General features: G+C 35.9%; 1 protein-coding gene across 7 annotated transcripts in view; it reads right to left on the bottom strand.

Moving 5' to 3' along the window:
* Positions 1-25,960, bottom strand: part of TBCK (TBC1 domain containing kinase) — a 223,839-nt gene that overhangs the window by 13,542 nt on the left and 184,337 nt on the right. For all 7 annotated transcript variants that reach the window (XM_086704453.1, XM_086704452.1, XM_086704454.1 and 4 more), the window contains one exon: positions 8,635-8,794. In XM_086704453.1, coding sequence (XP_086560579.1) covers positions 8,635-8,794 — 160 coding nt within the window. The remainder of the gene's footprint in view (positions 1-8,634; positions 8,795-25,960) is intronic.

Genomic DNA, 25,960 nt, shown 5'->3' with positions numbered 1-25,960 from the left:
AGGGTTTCAATCAGGGTTCTGCCGCTGGTTTGCTGTGGGATCTCGGGTAAGTCACTTAGCTCTTTTGGCCTTAGTGTCCTTAACTGTTAAATGTGTGATAATAACACACTTGAATAGTACACTTATAGTGCTGTTGAGAAGATTAAATTAGATATCATAAGTGCTGATTCATAGTAAATACTATAAACTAGTTTCCTTCTTTCCTCTCTTCCTCTTTCCAATCAATCCATTAATAGGAGAACAATTTACAACACGTTGCAATTGTAGATTCAAACTTAAATAGTAGATTTGTCCCCAAAGGGGATGTAAGGTAGGGTTTACAGTGTTTATGATGAACTGTTTATAACAAAGCAGTAATTTATACTAGTAACTTTTACTGTTTACTGGGTCACATATACTTTGAGCAATTAAATGAAAGCTATGAATCTGCTCTCTCGCTCTCTCTCTCTCTCTCTCAAAAAAAAGACACATATGTACAACACTTTACAGATAATTTCAGTTAGTTGAAAGACCTTCTAAAACTCATGACAGACTCTAGGTTAAGAAGTTTTCTTTTAGGGGCACCTGAGTGGCTCAGCCCGTTAAGAGTCTGACTTTGGCTCAGGTCATGATCTCATGGTTCTTGAGTTTGAGCCCCGTGTGGGACCCTGTGCTGACAGCTCAAGCCTGGAGCCTGCTTCAGATTCTGTGTCTCCCTCTTTCTCTGCCCCTCCCCCATTCACGTTCAGTCTCTCTCAAAAATAAACATTAAAAAAAATTTTTTATAAAAAGTTTTCCTTTATACTCCTTTATCATTCATTTTCCTTTATAACTCATCTAATTTTTAACTAATGATAGTTGATAGTGACCTAGTGTTTATCATATGGCAATTAGGATCTTCCTATAAATTTACAGATTAGTGTTTAACAATAGCTTATACTTTCAAACAAGCCCTCTTAGGAATGGCTATGTGGAATTATTTTTAAGTTTACATTAAGAAAATAGGAGAAAAAATTTCAGACATGACATAAAAGTCTTTTTGAAAACAGTTCTTATTCTAATAGAAGAAAGTGCACTAGTTCATGTTAGAGAATAAACCTTTTCTGATAAAATTCCATCATCTAATACCATAATGTATCAGGAGCTCTAATGAGCCTTGTGGTACATTTTCCTTTGATCTGCAGTATTTGGGACCAGAATTTGAGCAACAATCATTTATCAAGTTCTGTTTACATTAGACAACTGAGAACAGTAAACCCATACTGTGTCCTAGCCACTGGCCGTGTTACACACAATATACTATGCTCTGAAAATAATGTATATAATTAAAAACTCAGATTCAAAACAGTTAGGGCTATGATGGATCATAGCCAAGTTCCAAACTCTATAGGTCAAGTGGGAGGGCGACTATGATTAGTTTCTTATTCAGCCACAAACATTCCTGTGGTATGGAGTAATTAATTAAATGGTGGGTTGTGGAGGGTAGGGTGGGTATGTAGAATAACACATACTTAGACAAAGATAACTTTCATCCTGTGACAGGTCATGAATATAGGTGCCAGAGATCACAAGACTCAGATGGTGACTTGGCAGTTTTTCCCGCAAATTGGAAATGAGTACTCTCTCTTTTTAAAAAACTGCTTGTACACATGATACATCTAGTAAAGATGTTAAAAAAAAAGTTTGAGGTGTTTTAAGGCCCCCTTTACTACAACTCCTACACTGCTTTTTACTTCACAAAACCTTTGAAAACCTATGAGAACAGGAACTCTACAGGGCAGGTTTTAGCTGAGGGGTCTTTTAAAGTAAGTTATCCTCCATCTATGCTATGCAGAGCCATACAGAAGAGTTTTCACTGTTACTTGCAAGCCTTGTATTATGTCTAGTGTGTTCAAGCCACATTAATATCTAAAATGTTTCCTTATAATCTGCTATAAACCCACAGAGCAAAACATTTGCTGACAAGAAGGCAAAGAATAAGCCAGAAAGAAAGCCAAGTTTAACCATGCTTATGGTTCTAACAAGACCAAGAAAGAATTCCTTGCATTTTTGGAACTAATAAAAGAGATTCACTTCCCATTCTTTGCCAAAATGTTAAAAATGTTATAAAGAGGTCTGACACATTTTCTGACAGGTAAGAGATTTCATTCAAAGTGGTTTAAAAGTTTCACATTAATGAAACACATTAATGAAGAACTAGGTAGATATTATCTAGAGCCAGAGAAGTTTACTATGGGGACAACACATGCTGAATTGCTTATTTTCAGGTCACCTGGTCCATTTTGAGCACTCTTTCCATGGGATGAGAGTGTGGAAGCCTCACATTACCACAGTACAAACTAACTTCCAACCTAACATCCAAAAACCAAATAACACCTTGGCCACCAGGGGAGTGTAAGTAAACATAAGTGGACTATTATCTTATTTAAAAAATAGCTGCAATGGCATGCTTTCTTATTATAAATATAATCAATTTTAGTTGATAACAGATTTTAATATTTTAAATTTAATCCTCACCTGTCATGTGTAGAAAGTATCGGACACTCTGACTGTTCAGTCATAGAATCTCCATAAAGATCATCTCTTGTCTAGGTTTCTGAATCAACTGTTATTCAGAAATATATGTTTTGCTCTTTTCTATTTTTTTGTTTTGTTTTGTCTTCCTTTGTTTTGTTTTGCAGGAAAGAATAATAGCACACATGGCTTATTATTGCCACTGGCTCTTGTGTTCTCAGATGAATATTTCTTTTGATGACAAAAGAAAAGCACTGATTTTATGCCAAGAATATAACGTTTTTAAGGGAAAAACAAGCTGTTCCTAATATTTTCCAAAGGGTTGACAAAATAAAGTGAAATGCAAAGATTCTTTCAATTTCTTTCTTAGATAACTTTTTGAATGGGATACACTGGTAGGGATGAAATTTTGGTGGTCTTATAACCACAAAATATAATCTGGATGGGTAAAGTCTATGAGTTTTCAGTGACAACACAACAATATGATGTTTACAGTTTTTCTCAAGGACTCACTAAAGGTAGAGAAACACCAACTGGAATTTCATTTTGTTCTTGTCCATGTTGTTGGCCATTTTCTAGTCTGGCAGCCATCACTAGTTCTAGAGCTGGATTTCACTACCTTCCTTCCCCAGAGAGGAGAAACAAGTAACCCCATAACACATCACAGCATGCTACTCTGCTGTTATCATTCTCTGTAAACATTATAATTTACTTCTAGGAAAGAGGTGGATGCATAATGGCATTTTGTCCAGGAGAGATACATGAGACTTTCACCTTAGGTTGGGAGTGGGATAGTGTGAGTAATGGTTTCTGTACTAAAACAAACCATAAATTTTCTCTTAGGTAATATTTGATTAATATTAAAAATCAAAATTTCCTTTAAATCTGAGAAATCTGATCAAGGATATAACAATGTTCCTTCCTGTGGGTTCATTTAATCCATAATTTGGCTGATGGACTTCTCTCTGCCTCCCCCTATTGATCTGAGTAGTTACTGCCTTAATTCTCAGATTTATTCATGAGCTCTCTGAGATTAATTCAGCACGTTTCGGTTTCGGAAGAGGTATCTTTTATGGTGCTTTCTGTACAGATCATGTTGGCATTTTTCTTCTATGCCCAGGAAATCGAATTTCAGTTTAGCAATCGAAGATACAGTTTCTCATGTAAATTTAAAAAGATGATTATCTCTGCAGTGAGAATAATGAGACCTTTCCATCTTTTTCATTTCAAATGTTACACAAAGCCTGAATCGACTTTACCCTTGTTTTGATACAGAGTCTTCCTACTCCCATTAACCCTACCAACACTTGCAGTCTGCATCTGTTTGGCTTGTCAGATTGAACTCAGCCACACAGCAGCAAGGATCAGCACGAAATCCAACCTACCCTTGGAGCATTGGTACACAGTTTAGAGACTCAGGATCCCACTTCGCTCACTTGAGACCACCTGACATTCCTTGATGCTGACACATTTGTTCTCAGAATATCTGGAAGTGCTTGATTTTATAATAGCTCACTGCTTTATTTAACCTGTAGCGTAAGGTGAATTAAAGATTACCTGACAAGTGAGATTCAGTAGGATTCGGTACGGAGAGCCTCTATGTGGTACCCAATTAAACTAAGGTCTTTGTAGTCCTCCTTTTTTGCTCCGCTCATGGGAAAACCAATGTTTCAGCTAGGCAAGAAATGGCAGATACTAAAGGTTTCATGGCATATTTAATGTGGAAGCTAGGCCAGATACAAAAAGGCTTATGAAGTGGTAATGACAAAGAAACCATTAAATTGCTGATCAATTGTAATTATAGGAAATAGTTAATGAATACATAAATAAAACAGGATCATGTATCTTCCAATTACAGTTATTTAGGTATGCAAATAAGCTGTAATATATCTGTTTTGCCTTCTCCTATGTCATTGTAGACAATATATTCAATATACTTGGGCATTATGGAGTAAATCCTTCATATTTGTATTACAAAAGACACTCCGCTTCTAATTTGTATGTCAAATGGGTGATTTTAATACTGTCATTGACTAGACAAGTGGCTCATTTTTATTTTCTTGCAGTTGCCCAATGATATTTTGCTAGTTGTTAAATTAAACATTGAGAGCACTTTTCTTTATTGAGCTATATATACTCTATTTCATTTAATATTTTCATTTGTTGGGTTTTCAGTCTGGCTCTTTGACTAGATCTTAATAGAAGATGTAAAACTAGAAAAATTACAGTCAGTGCCTACTTTTGTAAATAAAGAATTCCCTAGTCCAAATATGGGTTTGACATAAAAATCATCAACATTTATAAAGATAATTTGTAACTGTACTAACTAGAATTGGTACCTCTCCTTTCTTTTCATAGCATTCAACTGTGGCTTTCTTAATATTTTCAAAATAGGACTCTGCCAGCTGCTAGCTGCAGTACACTCATTTCAACTTAGAAGATAACCTGTTACTGGCTTGGAAATCACTGTTTTTTGTGTTTTTGATTTTTAAAAAAATATTCACAAGGGAAAAAGATGAGACTTGATCAGAAGGGCTCTTATGAAAGAATGTCTACTATGACCAAAAACTGTAGGCCTCAGATGAACTGTGGGCAGTAGGGTAGTCTGAACACATCAAACTCTAGAACTTTATGAAAATTGCTATTTTAACAATTTTAGGTGTACAATAAGTGGCATTAAGTACATTCACAATGGTGTAAACTGTTACCAGTAGTTATTTCTAATTTTTTTTATCATCCCAAATAGAAACTCTGTATCAAGAAAAACTCTCCTCCCCTCTGTCAACCCTTAGTAACACTAATTTACTTTCTGTTTCCATGAATTTGCCTATTATAGATAGTTCATTTAAGTGGAATCACAGAATATTTGTCTTTTGCATTTGCCTTATTTCAATGTAGCAAGATGTTTTCAAGGTGCATCCATGTTGTAGCATGTATCAGAACTTCGTTCCTTTTTAAGGCTGAATAATATTACACTATACGTATACACCACATTTTGTCTACTCATTCATCTGTTGATAGACACTTGGGTTGTTTCTACCTTTTGGCTATTCTAAAGAGTGGTAATATAATCACCGGCATATAAGTATGTATCTGTTGGATGCTTGTTTTCAATTTTTTTGGCTATTTACATAAGAGTGGAATTGCTGGTCATAGTGTAATACTAAGATTATAGTTTGAAAGAATTGCCAAACTGTTAAACAGAAGGTGCATCATTTTGCATTCCTGCCAGGCTTGTTTCTCCATATCCTTGCCAACAGTTGGGTGTGAATTGGTATCTCACTGTGGTTTTGATTTGCATTTCGTTAAAGACTAATGATGTCAAGTATGTTTTCATGTGTTTATTGGCCATTTGTATATCTTCTTCACCCCTAGAGCCAAAGGGACTGGAGGCTGGAAAAAGAAAGTAGTTAGAGAAGGCTTCCTGGAGAGAAGTGTTAACCTTCAATAGAGGGATACAGCAAACCTGAGAATTTTTGAGGAAGAATACAGGGGGATAAACATCCTTGACTCTTCCCCTCTTATAACTTGTCAGAACTCCCCATTAGCTCAACAGCTGGAAGCCAGAGAACATGGAAGCCAGTCTCCTACAACAGACAGCAGGGTGAATAAGGGTGGAGAGTGAGTGAAAGGTGGAACAAATGGAAGCTATCCAGCACAACCATAGATGCATAGAATTCCAGTAAAGAGACTTTAAATTGAGATGCTTCCAACTTACTTGGTGGTGGGAAGGAAGCATTAGTAAAGTCATACAGATCTGTACAGCAGGTTAAAAGATGATGGAACAGCATACGCAAATAAATACTTAAAGTTATTTTTAGCCCCGTGGGGAGAAAAGTTATTAAGATCCATCTCTATACAAATACTTAAATCATATCTCAAAAATAATTTCCTGATGTTGGACTGAAGCACTAATACTGACCATAGAATTTGTTCAGTCATTGTTGTCTATAAGCATTAATGACCACAGAGTTTGAAGATGAAGGATTTATTCATGATAGTATCTGGTCTCTGATAAACAAGACATTGGCTAATTTATTCATAATGTGATGGCTCTTCATTTACATATTCATAATGTGATGGCTGTACTATTACATATTTTTTAAAATGTTTATTTATGTATTTTGAGAGAGGATTACACATGCCAGCACAGAAAGAGGGAGAAAGAGAATCCCAAGCAGTCTCCATGATGTCAGACAGCTGTGCTGACAGCTCAGCGCCTGGAGCCTGCTTTGGATTCTGCCTCCCTCTCTCTCTGCCCCACCCCCACTTGCGATCTGTCTCTCTCTCTCAAAAATGAATAAACATTGAAAAAAATTTAGAAACAAACAAGCAAACAAACAAACAAAGATCCAATGGCAGCATTCAGACTCAAAAGCCTTAAGAACTCACTGAGTTAAGGGCATGTCCTATAGAGTAACATGGACTCATGTTTCAATCCTGGCTCTGAGACAGGCAAATTAAAACTGAGTCTAAGTTTTTCTCACATGTAAAATGTGTAGAATAATGTCTCCCTCATAGAATTGTTGTGAAGAATGAAATAACATATAAACAGTATTTACTACTTACAAAGACCAATAATTAGGATTATCATCATTGTAAAGATTTCTTCTTATGGCTATCACTTAGAACCCAGAAATATGTGCTTTTCAATAGTATTTCTGTGGCTTGAATGTACTGATAGTCATTGTAATTGAAAATTGATATTTTTCATTGGAGTGATGTGGCAATGTAGATTAATGTAGCAGCAGTAGTATTATGGTAGTAATAATATATTTATTATAATTATATTATATATAATATTATATTATAATTATAATAATTATTATCATTTAACAACTTACATAAAAATAATTTAGATACCATGACTTTAGTTCTAAAATGTTCTCATTTACCTAAAACTGCACATTTGTCATTTAGTATACTGACTTTCTCTGAAATAGGTGTATTTAAATTGTTCCCTGTTAGATGTCAGATATAATAATATAAAAGAGGAAGTGAGTGATATATGACATAATTAATATCCACTTAGATCCTTCTTTAATATGGTCAGTTAAGCTTCATCATCAAGGATGACCTTCATTTAGTGTTAAAAACCAATGTTACTGTTAGCCCTGTAACTTCTGAGACAAGGATGCTTAAAATGGCTATGACCAAAAGTTTCAAAGTTCTCATCTGACTACCCTTCTAGATTACTCAGTATATAGAGACACTAAGGAATGTACATATTAGAGGGGAATATTTTATCTCCACTGCTCATTTATTTGAGAAGGAAATTTTTCTAAGTATATTCCTAACTTTGCTTTTGTCCCTCTATTCACTCTGTCCAGGGTAGTGGTTTATTTGATTGGCAAATTTGGGAAGGCTCTCTCTTGCCCTTCTTCCTTTTGGGAATAAGTTACCTGCAGGGATCAAACTACCTCTGCCACTTTTCCAGGAGCAGATCCTTCCCTCCCTTTAGAAAGAGGGCCTGTCCTGGCTCGATGTTGCCCCCATCTAGATATGTTCACCAATTCTGGGGGGTTTGTGAGCAAGCCCATTTGTTCTCATATAAACTATATTCTCTAACTTGTGTTTTATAAAAAATAACGGTGATATTTTTGACCTCCATATGCTACTCTTTGTTTTATTTTCAATCTGCTTAGAACACAGTCAGGGGAGAGGGAGACATTTTATTTTTTCACATACTCCTCGTATCTAAAAGTGGATATCCTTCCGGAATTCTCTATCATCAAAAAAGCTTTGAGCCTATAGTAAATAAAATACTCAAATCCAAAAAATTCTATTATGATCAGTTTTCAGAGCCTCCAATCAAGCCCCAGTGTGCTCCAATGGAAGGAATTGAAGCTATTTTCTATGCAATTTCAGAAAGAAGTTCAAAAACAAAACAACAACAACAAAAAACCTTAGGCTATCATTTGTATCTTTCTAAGTTTACTATTGATCTTAATGTTGCACAATGAGGGAAAAGCATTAATTCTTTTACCGGGAAGAGGTAGACAAACTCTTCTACAGACAGATATGCAAAGCTCGTTTGCTTTATGACCAACTCCTGAAGAAACATACTTTTAGACAAACTATTATAAGACACAGTTGGATAACACAGCATTATGTTCATATGACATTTCTGAGTCCACTTACCTCTGCTGTGTGCTTTGCCACCTGCCCCACAATGACAATGACCTTCCCTTTGAAGCTCTGGAGCACAGAAGTGAAAGGGCCCTGGGTAAGCTCTCCATCTGCAGTGAACGCAGCACTGAATGGAATGTTGATGCTGCCTGAAATATGACCCCGAATAAAACTGAGAAGGAAAGTTAAGGAAAACATTTATTTGTGTGTAGACTTGAGTGTGGGACGGAAACTCACAGAGGTAATTGACCCACAGGAGATAGTACGTTAAAGTTAAATGCAAATGGAGACCAGACTTAAAAATTCCAAGCGGACAAAACTTGTTTAGTCATACAAGGACAGTTTAGCTTATTTTGCAAGACAAGTGAGGCTAACTTAACCTAGGACACTTCTTGCTTATGCCTCTGAAAATCATAAGCAAAATTTAAATTTTCCCCCAATTGTTATGTGACCCCAACCAATTCCCTCTCATTTAAGAAAATTCTAATATTGTAACCAAACTGAAAACTAAGCAGTCACTACCTCCACATTGTATAAGCTGCTTTGTAACAATATGCCCTGAGCCTCACTCTATGTTTTGTTTGAGTGCTCCTGATTTATAGTCTGTCTTTTTGGTATGTGCACCATAAACTTTTGCTAATTGCTATTTCAGTGATTCATTGGTTTTACTTCTGTTTTTTTCCTTCTTCTCACCTGAACTTCTGACAGTTCTAAACATCTTGAACGCTCAAGATGTTGAATGTGTATTTTATCTAAATGAAGGTACCGCTAAGAAAAACAAACAAAAACGCTAAATGTGAAAATAGAACAGAAAAAAGAAAGGAAAAACATGAGTCAAAAATTTAAAGCAGACTGCCCTGATTGAATGAAGTATTGTAAAAGTCATCAGGATGTAGCAAATCAGTGGCAATCACATGGGTTGCATATTGATGGCTTTCAGTTTATTACTACTACCATGATTATTTTATAGCTCTGAAAGTAAACTGGATATTCTAAGATCTAACTTGATACTGCAAAGCCTATCTACTTTGGGCAAGTGATTGCTAAATGGGTTTCTGTTTAGAATTGTTAGGTCATTAGCACTGCTTGGAAACACTTCTGTTGTCGGCTATTTCTCAAGTAAACTTCAATGACATTTCCATTCTTTCCAATTTTATGTTCTCTAAAGGCATAATGTGTTATTATATTTGTACTTCAGAAGGGTTCTTCTGGTTTCATTGTGTTTTACCTTTAATTTGGCAACTAAAAGCATATATTAGTTTAAAATATTTAGTAATACCATATGATCTTTTTTCTTTAATTAAAAAAAATTTTTTTTAACGTTTATTTATTTTTGAGACAGAGAGAGACAGAGCATGAACGGGGAAGGGGCAGAGAGAGAGGGAGACACAGAATCGGAAGCAGGCTCCAGGCTCTGAGCCATCAGCCCAGAGCCCGACGCGGGGCTCGAACTCACGGACCGAGAGATCGTGACCTGAGCTGAAGTCGGACGCTCAACCGACTGAGCCACCCAGGCGCCCCTGTAATATCATATGATCTTAAAGAAAAAGATATATGCCTCTAACTAAGGCATAGTATGTTTCAAGAAGTGGTAGATGATGAAGTCAGAGAGGCAAATTAAATAATAATTATGAACTTAGTCCTGTGACCATTCTCAAAGTATTTAAATTTCTGTTAGAAATGTGAGATTCCTTTTTATGCTATTATTTGTTACCTGTCAATACTGCCTGCCCCTGTCACTAAATGCCATGAGTTTAACATATTGTGCTTCTTGGACTCTCTAGATTTGTTCTAAAAATTTTATAGGGGCGCCTAGGTGGCTCAGTTGATTACGCGTCTGACTTTGGCTCAGGTAATGCTCTTGCGGTTCATGGTTTCCAGCCCCTTATTGGGTTCTCTGCTGTCAGCATATAGCCAGCTTTGGATCCTCTGTCTCCCTCTCTCTGCCCCCCCCCAAATAAATAAACATTAAGAAAATTAAAAAAATTACAAATAAAGGCGCATATATCTTTAAAAAAAGATAAAAAAGAAAATATATGTTCCCAAAAGTAATTTAAAAGTACAATTAAAAAGATGATTCCTGGGGTGTCTGGTTGGCTCAGTCAATAGAGCATGCAATGCTTGACCTTGGGTCATGAGTTTGAGCCCCACCTTAGGAGCAGAGATTACTTAAAAATAAAATGTTCTGAAAAAAAAGTATGATTCTTCCTATAGAGTCTATAGAGGAAGACACTCCCAAATAACTCTCCAAATAAACATAAAATAACTGTCAAAACTGCTCTGAAAGAGACATATATGATACTCTGATAGAATATATCAACTTGGGGAAGATAGGGAAGGTTTTCATGGAGAAAGCAAATGACACTGAGTTAGAATTGAAGAATTAACAAAGGTTAATTAGCCAAGGGGATGGAATGGAGGTGGGACAGGGTGATGGAAGGGACACATGTTTCATGCAGAAATGTTAGGCTGATAGAGGGTAGGCACATGGCCAATAAGGAGAAAGAAAGGAAGGCCAGTGCCAGCAGAATTTAGAGATCAACGCGTAGCACGAGGTAAGGTGAGCTTGGAAGCGGATGCAGAGGCCAGGCTGAGCAGGCCCTTGTAGGTCACATTGATAATGTTAGTCTTTATCCTAGAGCATTGAAAATCAGTATTTTAAACAGAGAAGTAACAAATCACATTTGTACTTTGGCAACGAAGTGGAGAAAGGCTAGAAGACTGAATGTGAAGACTGGTTTATATAAGAAGTCCAGGCAATGTCTTGCCTCCCTTAACAATCACTGAAGATGACCATGGAGGGATGTTTATGTGCTCACAGAGGCATTTCCCCTACACTTCCACTTTAGAGATGTCTTAAAAAATGGAATAGTCACAGAGTTTTAAAAGGTTATGCTACAAGCAACTAATATTCCACCCCACCCCCAATTCAACTAGTGATCACTGTAGAAGGGGAAAATTGTAATTATTTACTGACATGATAGTGTCTCAATTGCTCCAGTTTGTAGGTTCTCCTTTAGACTCCACTTCTTCCTTTCTCTCTCATTCAACGTTGAGAGGAGAAATTGAGGCTCCTACTCTCAAGAGTGATGGTAAAGACTGATCATGTGTCTTACATTCAAAATTTTTTAGTCAGTTGCTGCTTCATCGTTTTTTTTCTTGAAAGAAAACATTTGGCATTAATAATGAAGGAAACAATTATAAAAAAGTTTTGAAAAATAAAAAGAGAGGGAAAGTAAACATTAGTACCCCGTGTACACTGTTTAGTTCGAGTCTTGTAGGATGGACAAAGAATGTATAATCATGGGCGGATCACCCTGGATTTCATCGGCACTAGGTTCTCAAACATTTATAATTACTCAATATTCTCAGCTGCAGTTTTTATGAATAGCCACGGCTTTGTTCTCAGCATATAATTACTCTGATAGTACTTTTATCTTCACTTAGGACATACCTTAGCATGGAATTTTCTGATGCCACAAACCAAGAACCTAACAACTCAAATATTCTCAGCAAACGATTCTACATCTGCCATTCTGAGTCAGTTGCCAGAGAGAGTTTCTGTGTTTATCAAACAGCCGTTATCAACTGTGAACATTTTTTTTTTTTTCTTTCTGGTGTTTATAAAGTAGCAAAACCAATATAAGCTGATCCTAGTCAAGCACTGTAGTAGACATATTTGGGGGGCTTGCTCACCTCCCACTTTCTTGTTTGAAAGAGCCCCAACTACTGCTCCTAAGAAAGGGTGAGCCTAGGTCGCTGTATCAGATGATCCTTCCATAATCATGACTGACAGTACAGAAGGGAAGGGGAGGGTGAAGGTAGATATCTGATGCAGGCTGAGCCAATCAGATCCTCTCCCTTGAAAGTCAGAAATAAAAGATAAAAGACAATGCTTAGACTGTGTTAAGCTTTACAATGTAAGTTACATTTGAGGGTCTGCTATAAAAATCTGTCAGTCACATATTAGAAAATTAGTGATTTGAAAAATAAAGTTTATTTTACAGGATAAATTCTATAAATATTTGGCTTGAAAAAGTACTCATCTGTACTCAAATAGCCAATATCTAAAATCTGTATCTAAAATCATACAGAAACACCTAGATGATTTTGTGAATTTAGTATCACCACCAATTTATTCCGTGCTTTTGAAGATTTCAGTCCAGGGGTACCTGGGTGGTTCAGTCGGTTGAATATCTGACTTCGGCTCAGGTCATGATCTCAGGGTTCGTGGGTTCAAGCCCTGCACTGGACTCTGTGCCGACAGCTCAGAGCCTGGAACCTGCTTCAGAATCTGTGTCTCCCTCTCTCTCTGCCCCTCCCCTGCTCACACTCTCTCTGTCTCTCTCTCTCAAAAATAAACATTAAAAAAAAAAAAAAAAAGATTTCAGCCCAAATTGCCTTTTAGTCACTAGAAGTCATAAACTTGTTATTATCCTAGTGTTTTCTGTTGGTTGTGCTTTATAGTTTGATTTTTAAAAAAATCCATATTAAATGTCAAAATGCTTTAAAATATGATGGCAGCAGAGACTTTCTGGAAAGAAGAAAATTATAGTCCAAAATGCAAAGCTATTCCAAATCTTTTCCAGGCTATCTCAACATTTTGAAAGATAAGGCACAACAGAAATAAAACTTTAAACCACACTTCCCCTATTCTTAGTTTAGTTCAATCAAAAAGTCCTGGAAAACATTTAAAAGCACTCATCCAAGAACACTCTTGTCATAAAACTTCTAGTGCAAATAAGATTAGGTAAGCGTGAGTGCTCTTAGGGTGGTCCACGCTCTAAATATCTATCCTTAACTACATGGTAAATAGCAGAGAAGAGTAAGGTTGGCCTAGTTACATATTAAGACATTTACTGTGAACATTACCTTTGTTTACGTAAGTTGAACAATGAAGTCCATTTTGATTTAAGGATATAGCTTCCTTGGTAATTAAGATTCTCTGTCTCCATTACAAATTCTCATGTGAAACAGACATCATATGATGAAGCAGAACTCCTTTATGTAATTTCCAAACATGTGAGAGTCTGCCAGGTTATATTGTAAAGGTAGATAGTTGACTTCTCTTACTTTCCAAGTCCTCCATAATCATAATAAAACATTAGGTTTATCTGAAAACTGAGCAAAGAGCAGATTTCTGTATATTTTGTGTTAGCTAGACAGAACAAGTAAAGAGTGAGATAGAGACAGTTTCTGACATATAGTAACCCTAGTTCTCAAAGTTGACTCCTATTTGTCCTGGGCAAGATATGGCAAGGAGAACAAAATGATAGAGAATACACGTCTGAGATACATACTTTCTCCATGCTCTAAGAACTTCAGTCATATTTCATTGTATTGCAGAGGGAGAGAAGTGTGTATGTGTCCTTAATACTAAAGCAGTATTAGAGACGAGCATGCAACAATACATATTTTGGGATTATGACTGTCACTTCATTGCTTTCCTCATATTCTAGACAAAAATCTAGATTCTCTGCATTCGTCTTTTGTACTTAAAAAAGCCATTGCTTGTCAGCAAAACACAGATGTGGGGTAATAATACTCGTACTTGAAGACATTCTACACTGAGTACATTGTCCAACAGCTACATACTATGCTACTGTAGAAACTAACAACTTAAAAAGTGTCAGCTTCAAAGTACCCACTTTAGAATCTAGCAAGGTAATAGAAGCCAAAGTATTTATGTGGTGATTAGCTCCAATCATATCTACATCTTTATAGCGTAACAATGTCCATCACAAATTTTCAGATTGGTTTTGGCAACAGTGGCAATGGCACTCATAAACAGTAACTTTTTAACCTATCAGTGTTCATAAAACATTTTTACTGCTAGGATTTTTGACGACATACTTGAAGGAATTAAAAGATAAGAGACATGATTAAAGACATCAGCGGTAATTACAATAAAACCTCTGCTATGGAACAATAGAAGCTATAAAAACAGTTATTATAGCAGTCACCTAGTCAGCTATTTAAATCAAGTTGTTTGCTACACTGATTGCACTCTGTGATATATTCTAAGTAAGCATCATTTTTCTTTGGCAACTGGTGACCTTACCCTGTCTTGTAATAAGCTGTTCCTCTCCCCAAAAACATCATTCAGCCCAACATTCCATCTGGCAGACATTACCAAAAAGCATTCAAATGTGTGCTTAAAACAAAAATAAATTTTCACATTAAACAAAATCTGGTAGTTCAATTTACAAACAGATCAGAACAAATACTTTAAAATGTCTGTGACAAAAGAGCTGGATTATAAGAACAGTATTAATAGATAAGGACGACATGCATTATCTTCTAGGTTTCTAAGATATGGAGACCTTCCTGTATTTATAAGTCAGTCTAGATAATAGTATTGTAAGTAGATGCACATACTTTAATCAAGCAGTTTGAAAAACTAACACTTCTAAGAATAATGTAGGTACATTAGATAGGTAAATGCTCATAGTCTAGAAAGATTGTTCACTTCACAAAAGCATTTAAAAATTACTTTAAAATATCTAACAGCTCAAAATTTAACACAGAAACAATCTCATATTTTTCTAAACCCTAAAAGGGCACAGAATTTTTGTTGGGTACCACAGTTAGTGACTTCATACCTCTATATACAAAGAACACTAGCATTTCACCAGACCACTTATGAAGGTATGCACACCTTTATGTTGGCCTGTTCGGTTGCTTTGTTAACTAATCATAATCAGTGTTACAGAGTCCAAAGTAAAGGCTACACCTTTAGTATTATCAATCGCCAAAAGAGAACATGGAATTAAGCCCACAGTTTCCTTACATATAATGTAACTAAATAGCATTAATCAATACAAAATTGTATCTTTAGAGATTGCCATTTCTCCTTGCTAAATCTATTACTTTCTTGGAATGGCATCAGCATCCACCAAATCAGTTTAAACCTCATCAGTGGCAACATCTAACATTCTATATAGCACTAATTAATAAATCCCATCCTCCTATCTCTATTCCCATGATCACTTGCCTATTTCAGACACTTATTCCCTTGAGCACAGACCATGACAGTAGTTTTTGTTTTCTTCAACTCTTCTCTTTTCTCTTGGAAATTGATTCTATTTACAATGTTGTTAGAGTAAAATTTCTCCCGTTGAGAAACCTTTCATGGATGCCTATAGAACAAAGCCCAAATTTTTCAGTTCAGCTTTCATGAATAAGACCTAACGACCTCAATTCCAACGAAACCAAATCATATATTGTTTCCAGTATGTCCTGACTAGCTTCTGTACTTTTCTCTGCCTAAATACATTTTCTCAATATTTTTGAGTGTCCAAATATTATTCATCCTTCAAGCATTTCCTCCATGAAAGCTTCCCTTCCCATAGTATCTGTACATCTCTCACAACAGCAATTTGATCTTGTATAAAACATACTAATGTACTTGACTTCCACCAATACTTTATTTACTTATTTATAGGCTTAAGCAATAGACATTTATTTTCTCATAGTTCCTGAAACCAGAAGTTCAAGATCAAGGTTGGCAGGGTAGGTTCCTTCCTAGGTTTGCAAGGGGCACTCTGCTCCAGGCCTCTCCCTTAGCTTCCGGTCATTTGCTGGAAGTCTTTGGTGCTCCTTGGTTTGTATGTGCATCACCCAGATCTCTACCCTCATCTTCACATGACCTTCTCCATATGTGTGTGTCTGTGTCCAAATTCCACCCCCCTTCTTTTAAATTTATTTTTTAAAATTAACATTAGTTAACATACAATGTAGTACTGGTTTCAGGAGCACACCAATACTTAAAACAATTTACAGGATCTGTATTTATTTCATCTATGGAATTCTTACAATGCTTTAATATAATGCTTAGAATACATCGTATATATTTGCTGAGTAAATGAATTTCAGAATTGTGTCAAACCTAGAATAACTTGTATCAGCATCAAATGTGTTAAATACCTCCTGGCCTTCTTAGCTAGTGGCACCACCACCTATCAATACTTGCAAGTGCCATGATGCAGAATTCTCTTTGTTAACACACAGTAAGAGAGAAGGGAAAAAAAAAAAAAAAGCAACAAAAGGCATTTCTCTGGATTTTCCCCAGCATAGGTATTGACCCAAACGGTTCACAAAAATTGATTTATTTTACGGATAATCTAGAGATCTCACCCTTTGTGATTGCAAATATGGAGAGATGTTTATGCACATCAAATCTCTGGGTGATTCCATCCTTCTGGTCTTGCCTGCACCATTACCTCCACTCTCACCCTTCTTCCACACTGCTTTAATCTCTCCAAAATACAATTGTGAGCATGCCACTTATTGGATTAAAATCTTTAATACTTTCTCACAGTCTCTGGGATAAAACCCAAATTTCTTGGCATCATATGCAACATTCTCCATGAAGCTGCCTTTGCTACTCTAGTATCATTTCCTACCCTCATGTATTCCAGCCATGCATATCCAGAGTACTTGTAATTTCCTGAATGTGTCTTTCTCACTGTCTCTGTGCACTCATACACTATGTTGTTTTTTCAGTCTAAAATGTCCTTTATCTCTTCATTGCTGGGGTAACTTCTACTCGTCTTTCAAAACCCATCTCAGGTATCACTTGGCTTGGGTGGCCATTCTTAACATTCCTAGCTTCTGGGTATGCCTTGAACATAGAGCATTTAACACTGCATTGTAACTATTTATTTATTTTTATTAAAATGTTTATTTAGTTTTTTGGGGGGAGGGGCAGAGAGAGAGAGAGAGAGAGAGAGAGCAAGCGAGCAAGAATCCTGAGCAGGCTCCACACTGTCAAGTGGGGACATTCCAGCAGTGGTTACCATACAGTCTCATATTACACAAGGTCCATTCAGAAATGGGAATAGAACTAGCTATAAATTTTAATTCAGGTAGCTTGAACCTAGACCCAAATGGGATGAAAAAAATCCTACTAAACGTATCTATTCTGCTCTGAACACAAGTATCTCTAAATTACTTTGAACTCAAGCATATGAGAATAACATTCCTTCAAAGTATTTTTGTTTACAAATAATATCAGTTGGAACCACATTTACAAGACTAAGACCACTCAATATGAACTCTAGAAAATTTGAAACTCTATTTAGAACCACTAAAAAAAAAAAACAACAGTTTGGCTTGTATATTATCTTTGAAACTATTAACATTACTTGTGAAATTTATGTCACCATATGAGAAACACTTTCTGCTGCCTCTTTAAAATATGTAATTATTATCTGCTCTGAAATCCCTATAATTTGTATTAGAACAAATATCACTGACTTAAGCCTTTACCTATATTAACATTTCATTTTTATTTTATTTTATTTATTTACTTTGAGAGAGAGTGCGTGTATGCAGGAGCAGAGAGTGAAGGAGAGAGAGAATCCCAAGCAGGCTCCATGCTGTCAGCGCAGAGCCCGACATAGGGCTTTATCCTGTCAACTATGAGATCGTGACCTGAGCCAAAGTCAAGAATCAGATGCTTAACTGACTGAGCCATCCAGGCGTCTCTTATGTTTCTTTCTTATAAAAACAAAAATTAAATATGATTTCAATAGAAACTTCGCTGTTCAGTCTGACTGACATGAACTGTTCAGCTCTTATATTAAGAATTTAGATTAGATTATCTCCAGGCTTCTTATTTGAAAGTTGGGATTATGTCTTTATTGGCAAGTGGGTCAAGTCCATCTTCACATTCTCCCGCTTTCCTTTTCTGTATTCCTCACCCCTACTGGTCCGTACTGAACTTAGGAGTAGTTCCCTCAAACTGCTGATACGCCTTTCCTTACCTACTATCCTAAAAATTGATAATAGATTAAAATATTACCTCTTGCAGGGTATTTGTATTTTAACGGGGAATATTTATATTCTAAGCTAAATGACTGAAGCTTTAGCAAAATTTCAGATGATGGGGTTCAGGGTACACTACCCCTAAATATGGCATCTTGGTATACTGAATATTTTAAACTGAAGAAAGGGCATGTGCAGAAAGGACTGGTGAGCTTTCCCCGAATCAAGCCATAGAACCCTCAACTGAGAGGTGTCTTCCCTATACTCAGAGGATAGGGACATTCTTATCTCTAAGACAGAGGGACACTGACAGAAATCTGAACAAACAGGCCTTGCTAAGTTTCCCCTAGTGTAACTAAATTTAGCTCACACTCCGTTGTCCTTTCACATTTTACTGCCACTGTCTTCTCTTCATCAGGCCTGGCATAAAAACTCTCAGACTTAACCACTCCTTCAGATCTTCATTTCCTTATGAAGGCTCCCATGCCATGTAAAACTTATATTAAATAAATTTGTATGCTTTTCGCTTGTTAATTCGTCTTCTCTTACAGAATCCCAGCCAAGAACTTAGAAGGGTAGAGGAAAAAAAATATTTTTCATCCCTTACACACGTGGGAGGGTACTAGGGGGTGATAACACTATCCCTTAAATTCATTGGTAGACAGTACCTTATTTTGTTGAAAAATGACTGCCTCTCTCCCTTTCATAAACAATCATTCCAATTACTTTACAGAAGTAAAAAAGATGAGATAAAACTTAATTTTAGATTCTTAATCTCCTGAAAGAACAAATTAAGAAAATAAAATTTTCACCTATATGAAGATATAAGAACAGTATTGGCTAAATTTTCCCATTTAAATGATCTATAAAAGCAAAATAGAGGATAAAAATTATATATAGAGACTATAAACAATTGGAGAAATATTATAAACAATACTTCAAAAATAACTTATTTTCTTTGGGGGAAGGAAAAGGTGTTAGTTTCTCCCCCTCCCCCTCCCCCCCCAATGTACAGGACTACATTTTGTTGGCAAGGGAGAAATAAAATTATTTTAAAAAATACACTAGCATTAAATATTTATTAATTTCATAAACAGAGAGGTAAAGTCACATGAATCTCAGAGTTTAATTGCAAATACTTACTTTGGTCAGAATTAAGAGCTACCCAACACAAGGTAAACAAAAGAAAACATGAAGTATTGGGACCTCATCAAGATAAAAAGCTTCAGCACAGCAAAGGAAACAACAAAACTAAAAGACAGTCTGCAGAATGGGAGAAAATATTTGCAAATGACATATCTGATAAAGGGTTACTATTCAAAATCTATAAAGAACTTATCAAACTCAACCCAAAAAACAAATAATCCAGTTAAGAAATCAGAAGACATTAATAGACACTTTTTCAAAGAAGACATCCAGATATCTCACAGACACATGAAAAGATGCTCAACATCACTCATCATCAGGGAAATAGAAATCAAAAGCACAATGAGATACCACCTCACATCCTCAGAATGGCTATAATTAATAATACAAGAAACAACAGGTGTTGGGGAAGAAGCAGAGAAAGGAGAACCCTCTTGCACTGTTGGTAGGAACGCAAAGTGGTGCAACCACTCTGGAGAACAGTATGTAGGTTCTTCAAAAAAGTGAAAGTAGAACTACGTTATGATCTAGCAATTACACTGTTAGGTATTTACCTAAAGGATACAAAAATACACATTCAAAGGGGTATATGCATCCCAATGTTTATAGCAGCATTATCAAAGGCAGCCAAATTATGGAGAGAGCCCAAATGTCCATTGACGGATGAATGGATAAAAAAGATGTGGTGTAGATAGATAGACATTACTCAGCCATCAAAAGAACGAAATCTTGCCATTTGCAATGATGCAGATGTAGATAGAATGTATTATACTAAGTGAAATAAGTCAATCTGATAATGAAAAAAAGCATATGATTTCACTAATACGTGGAATTTAGGAAACAAAACAGATGAACATGTGAAAAGGGCAGGGGGAAGAGGAGAGAGAGAAACATACAAGAGATTCTAAATGATAGACAACAAACTGAGGATCGATGGAGAGGACCTACCTCTCCTACCTACCTCTCTCTACCCACATGGGCTAGATGGGTAATGGGTACTAGGAAGGCACATGTTGTGATGAGCACTGGGTGTTGTATGTAAGTGATGAATCACTGAATTGTACTCCTGAAACCAATATTGCATTGTATGTTAACTAAGAAAATTCAAATAAAAAAAGAGATACTCTAAAAAAATAATTCCTTTAAAAAGTATTACAAGGATTTCAATAGGCTTTCATTTGTTAAATTTTAAAACACCAGAATCTAATGATAGGTTTTGGGAAGATTTAATAGAAGAATATTTTTAATGGATTAAATCTTATAAATTAAGTCATTATAGTAGAAAAATATCTTTCTAACGTGCATCCCTCAATGTATTCCAACTTTGCTATCCAATATTTAAAGTAGTTCAGTTTAGGGACGCCTGGGTGGCTCAGTCGGTTAAGCAGCCAACTTCAGCTAAGGTCATGATCTCACAGTCTGTGAGTTCGAGCCCCATGTCGGGCTCTGTGCTGACAGCTCAGAGCCTGGAGCCTGTTTCCGATTCTGTGTCTCCCTCTCTCTCTGACCCTCCCTCGTTCATGCTCTCTCTCTGTCTCAAAAATAAATAAACATTAAAAAAAAAAATAAAATAGTTCAGTTTTCTCAAGTGGGATTTATTCTGGGGATGCAAGGATGATTCAATATTCACAAATCAACACAAAGGATAAAAATCATCTGATCATCTCAACAGATGCAAAAAAAGCATCTGACAAAATTCAACACCCATTCATTGTTAAAAACTCTCAACAAGGTGAGCTTGGAGGGAACATATCTCCATATAACTAAGGCTATATCTGAAAGTCCCACAGTTAACATCATACTTAATGATGAAAAACTGAGTGCTTTTCCTGTAAGATCAGGAAGGAGACAAGGATGTCCACTCTCACCACTTTTATTAAACACAGTACTGGAAGTCTTGGTCATAGCAACTAGACAAGGGAAAAAAAAAGAGGCATCCATATTGGTAAAGAAGAAGTTAAACTGTCACAATTTGCAGATGACATAATACTATACATAGAAAATCTTAAAGACTACCAAAAAAAACTACTAGAAATAATAAATGAATTCAGTCAAGTTGCAGGACATAAAATCAACACTGAGAAATCAGTAGCATTTCTCGGGGTGCCTGGGTGGCTCAGTCTGTTAAGGATCTGACTTCATCTCAGGTCATGATCTCATGACTTGTGAATTCCAGCCCCATGTCAGGCTCTGTGCTGACATCTCAGAGCTTGGAGCCTGCTTCAGATTCTGTCTCTGTCTCTTTCTGCCGCTCCTCCGTTCATGCTCACACACTCTCTCTCTCTCTCGAATATAAATAAACTTAAAAAATTTTAAAAAATCAGTAGCATTTCTATATACTAGCAACAAAATAGGAGAAAGAGAAATTAAGAAAACAACTTCATTTACAATTGAACCAAAAAAAATACTTAGGAATAAACTTAAAGAGGTGAAAGACCTATACTTTGAAAACCATAAAACACTGATGAAAGAAATTGAAGATGACACAAACACATGGAAAGATATTCCATGCTCATGGATTAGAAGGATTAATATTAAAATTTCCATGCTACCTAAAGCAATCTACAGATTCAATGCAATACCTATCAAAATACCAGCAGTGTATTTCACAAAACTTCTAGAAATAATACTAAAATTTGTATGGAACCACAGAAGAGTCTGACTAGCCAAAGAAATTCTGAGAAAGAAGAACAAAGCCAGAGGTATCACAATCCTAGGTTTTAAGATATACTACAAAGTTGTAGTAATCAAAACAGTGTGGTACTGGCACATAAAAATATATATAGATAAATGGAACAAAACAGAAAGCCCAGAAATAAACCCATACTTATATAGTCAGTTTATATATGATAAAGAAGGTAAGAATATACAAGAGGCATACAGGCTTCCAGTTATGGGATGAATACATCACGGGAATAAAAGGCAGAGGATTAAAAAAAAGAATAAGAAATACCCAGAATAATGTTTGACCAAATATCTGGACACCATACCTGGACAAGTCGGCACTTAAAATTGACCATAAATATGATGCTTGATAACATATTGAATAGCTGACTGATTCATTAAAGTAAGAGTTCAACTGGCACGCCACCCTGCCTTCCCCCTCAAAAGTTCACTTTTCCTCGAATTTGTGTCCGTATCTATATAAAGACAACAACTGGCAGATTTGTTTATTAGGGATTAGGCCCCCCTATATAAGGCGCTGAAAGTAATAACTTAGTTTGTGTGTAAGATTTGAAGGAATGTGTATAGTATCTGAACACATAGTTTAGAATCAATACATGTCTCATTCAGTCATTAATTTATAGTCACTCATTTGTCTCAGTCTTGTTTATGCTTAACAGCCCTACGCAGAGACCAAACAGTCACTTGCATAAAATTTAGGAGCATGAGTTTAGCTCTTACTGCCAGTTAGATGGCCTTGGGCAAGTTGCTCAGCCCTTTCAGGCCTCAGTTTCTTCATCAGTAAAATAGACATATTAGCAGAATCTACATCATAAGGCTAGCATCATGCTTGGCACACTGGGAGAGCTTAATTATAGCTGTACATTATTGTAGATTGTAGATTTTCAGAAGTTGGTAATTACAGGTATCCAAGGAATTGCGGACATGTTACTAACTCTGAAACCACACTGCAGAGATTTCTGACCATCCTATACTTTCTCTTGGCTTCAGTGATTTTACCTCCTCTGACTTAATCTCTTACATTGCTGGTATTGTTGCTGGTCGAAAATGGCCAAGCATGTTCATACACCAGGGTCAATGCCCCTGTTCTTCCTTCTGCCTAGAACATTCCTCCCCTTTACATCATTTAGCTCTGCTGAAATATTATCTTTTTTGAGAGGTTTTCCATGAGTACTTTACAAAACTCTGTCATTCTCTTTCTCTGCTTTATTTTTATATATAGCATTTACTACTGTTTAAGGTCATATGATAGATATACATCTATCTCTCCAATTAAAATGCAGTTTCCATGAGAGAAAGAAACTTGTCATTTTGTTCACCAACAAATCCTCAAACTCTAGTACACTAGCTACTGACTATCATATACCAAGACACCCAGTAAATATGTGTTGAAGGAACGAATGTTAGATTAGATGAATGCTTGTAGCTCTAAATTCTGATTCTACTGACTTCTTGTAAGTACTGTTTTGCTTCTGATTTTAAAGGTAGAAAGTCACTGGATCACTTACAGAATGTAAAAAGGCTTACATATTGCCAACTGTTTCTTTATATTATAACTTTGAAGAGTAACGGTAGGAGTCTTGTGGCACTGTGTCTTCCACCCTGCTGTTTTCGTTATAAAAGTAGTTTCTGGGTACTTTCTATGTGCCACACCTGGTGCTGGGGCTGCAAAGATTATAAGGACGTTAGCCCTATCCCTACCTTGCCTCTGTTATCCAGAGATTACTTTTTTGCTGATACACTTTTTGTTTGTACTACTCATTTAGCACTTCATACATAAATGTCCTTACTGTTCATTTATTTTCCACATAAAATATTTTCATGTTTTATATTCTTCATATTAAAAGCAACCTACTGAACAAGAACTATATTTTATGCCATCTTCTTAAAAAAATTATCCATAGTACAGTAGAGAGGAATATTTATTGGTTGCTATTAATGATGATATCTGAAGAAATAAAAAAACACACTCTAATATATTAATTTGAAGCACTAAATTTATGAATCTCTTCATTACTATGAAACACACTTTCCCCTTATCTTTAATTCTTTGAGGGCAGAATTTAAGATTAATAGAAAAAAATGTTATTTATTTCCTCATAATGTAATCAAATGGTGTACATCATTAGAGAATGTAAGAGGTCTCAGTTTTTTAGCCCTGGAAAGCCGTAGGTAGGAGGTTTAGATACTTCATTGGAAAGGATTCTTAGAACCCACAGCTCTCCACTCTTCACTATATTCTTGATACTTAGACGAGACCCAATGACACCCAATGACTCTTGAAAAGAGTTTAGCATGTGGTTCCTCTCAAAGCACTGATTGATACAAAGGTGCCAATAATTGGTATTTAGAGGTGAGACAAAGTAGATATGTGATAAAATAAGAGGATACCAAAAAAAAAAAAAAACGAAACAAAATAAAAACAACTTAGAAATGTTGTGAAGATAAATAACCCAGCTTTAAGAATACTTTGGTTTTAAAACAGGCTTTCAAAATGGGATTTAGAAAATTTCACAAGTTGGGTCCTTTGGGAGGGTCATAAAAGATGGGTGACTTTATTTTTCTTTCTTTATTCCCTTGGGACCACATCCCCACAAAATGGCACAAAGCAATACGGATTTTTTTCTGTTCAGCCTGCAATTGTAAAGACTAAAACAACAACCCAGGTCTGCCTAGTTGCAACTTTGAGCCACGTATTGCAAGATGACATAAAGGCATTCCTACTTTAGGCAACTCATCCATACTCATCAGATAACAATGATCAGGCTAGCTGCTCTGCTTTCTGCTGTTCTATTTATATTTATCCTGAAGAAACTAAAGGAGAGTTGACTATAAGGTTTGAAAAACCTTGGTTTGAATGTCACTTTCATATGGTGTGTACTTTAAAATTTCCAATAGTTATTTAAATTATTTGAAAGGAAGTGTCAGAAGAATTGTCTTAATAAGTAGTCTTAAATACAAGCTATTTTAATTATTTTAGTAGTCTTTAAAATAGGGCACAGTAATGCTATGTTTAAAAAAATTTTTTTAATGTTTATTTATCTTTGAGAGAGAGAGCACAAGCAGGGTAGGGGCAGAGACAGAGGGAGACATAGAATCTGAAGCAGGCTCCAGGCTCTAAACTGTCAGCACAGAGCCCGATGCAGGGCTCGAACCCACGAACCATGAGATCATGACCTTAGTCGAAGTCGGACACTTAACTGACTGAGCTACCCAGGCACCCCTAATACTATGCTTTTTGATGGTTTTATGAGAGACTATTACTACAGGCATAACCAAAAGAAACAAAGTAAAAAGTTAAAAAATTGAATATATTTTAAACCCTTGACCTAACAGATAAGAACTTTTAGAGCAGGAGTCCTTGACCAGTCAACTGGAATTAAATGCTTCTTTTGGGAATCCACTCACCTACTTTGTGAAGGAACTTCCAGTGTCCTTGAAGACCTAACAACCAGGGACATAAACACTTATACTCTCTCTAAACTTAGTGTCTTTTGCAATTTATGGAAAATAAAAAGTAGTTAACTTTTCACAAAAAGATGGGGATGTATCATTTGAAATAGCAGGCTCCCAAACTGTATTCTTAGTCATCTAAGATTCTATGGATTGCTTCAAGAGTTCTGCAAATGAACAGTTTAAATTTAATTTTAAAATTTCATTTCAAAAATTGTGATTGAAAATATGCAGATGAAAATAGATATGCCAATTTTAGCATATGAGAAGCCACCAATCTGTTAAC

The sequence above is a fragment of the Puma concolor genome, chromosome B1 (genome assembly GCF_028749965.1).
Source record: "Puma concolor isolate L17-30 chromosome B1, mPumCon1.1.hap2, whole genome shotgun sequence".
NCBI lineage: Eukaryota > Metazoa > Chordata > Mammalia > Carnivora > Felidae > Puma > Puma concolor.
Note: the sequence above shows the minus strand (reverse complement) of the source record. Positions and strands in the feature narration are given on the sequence as shown.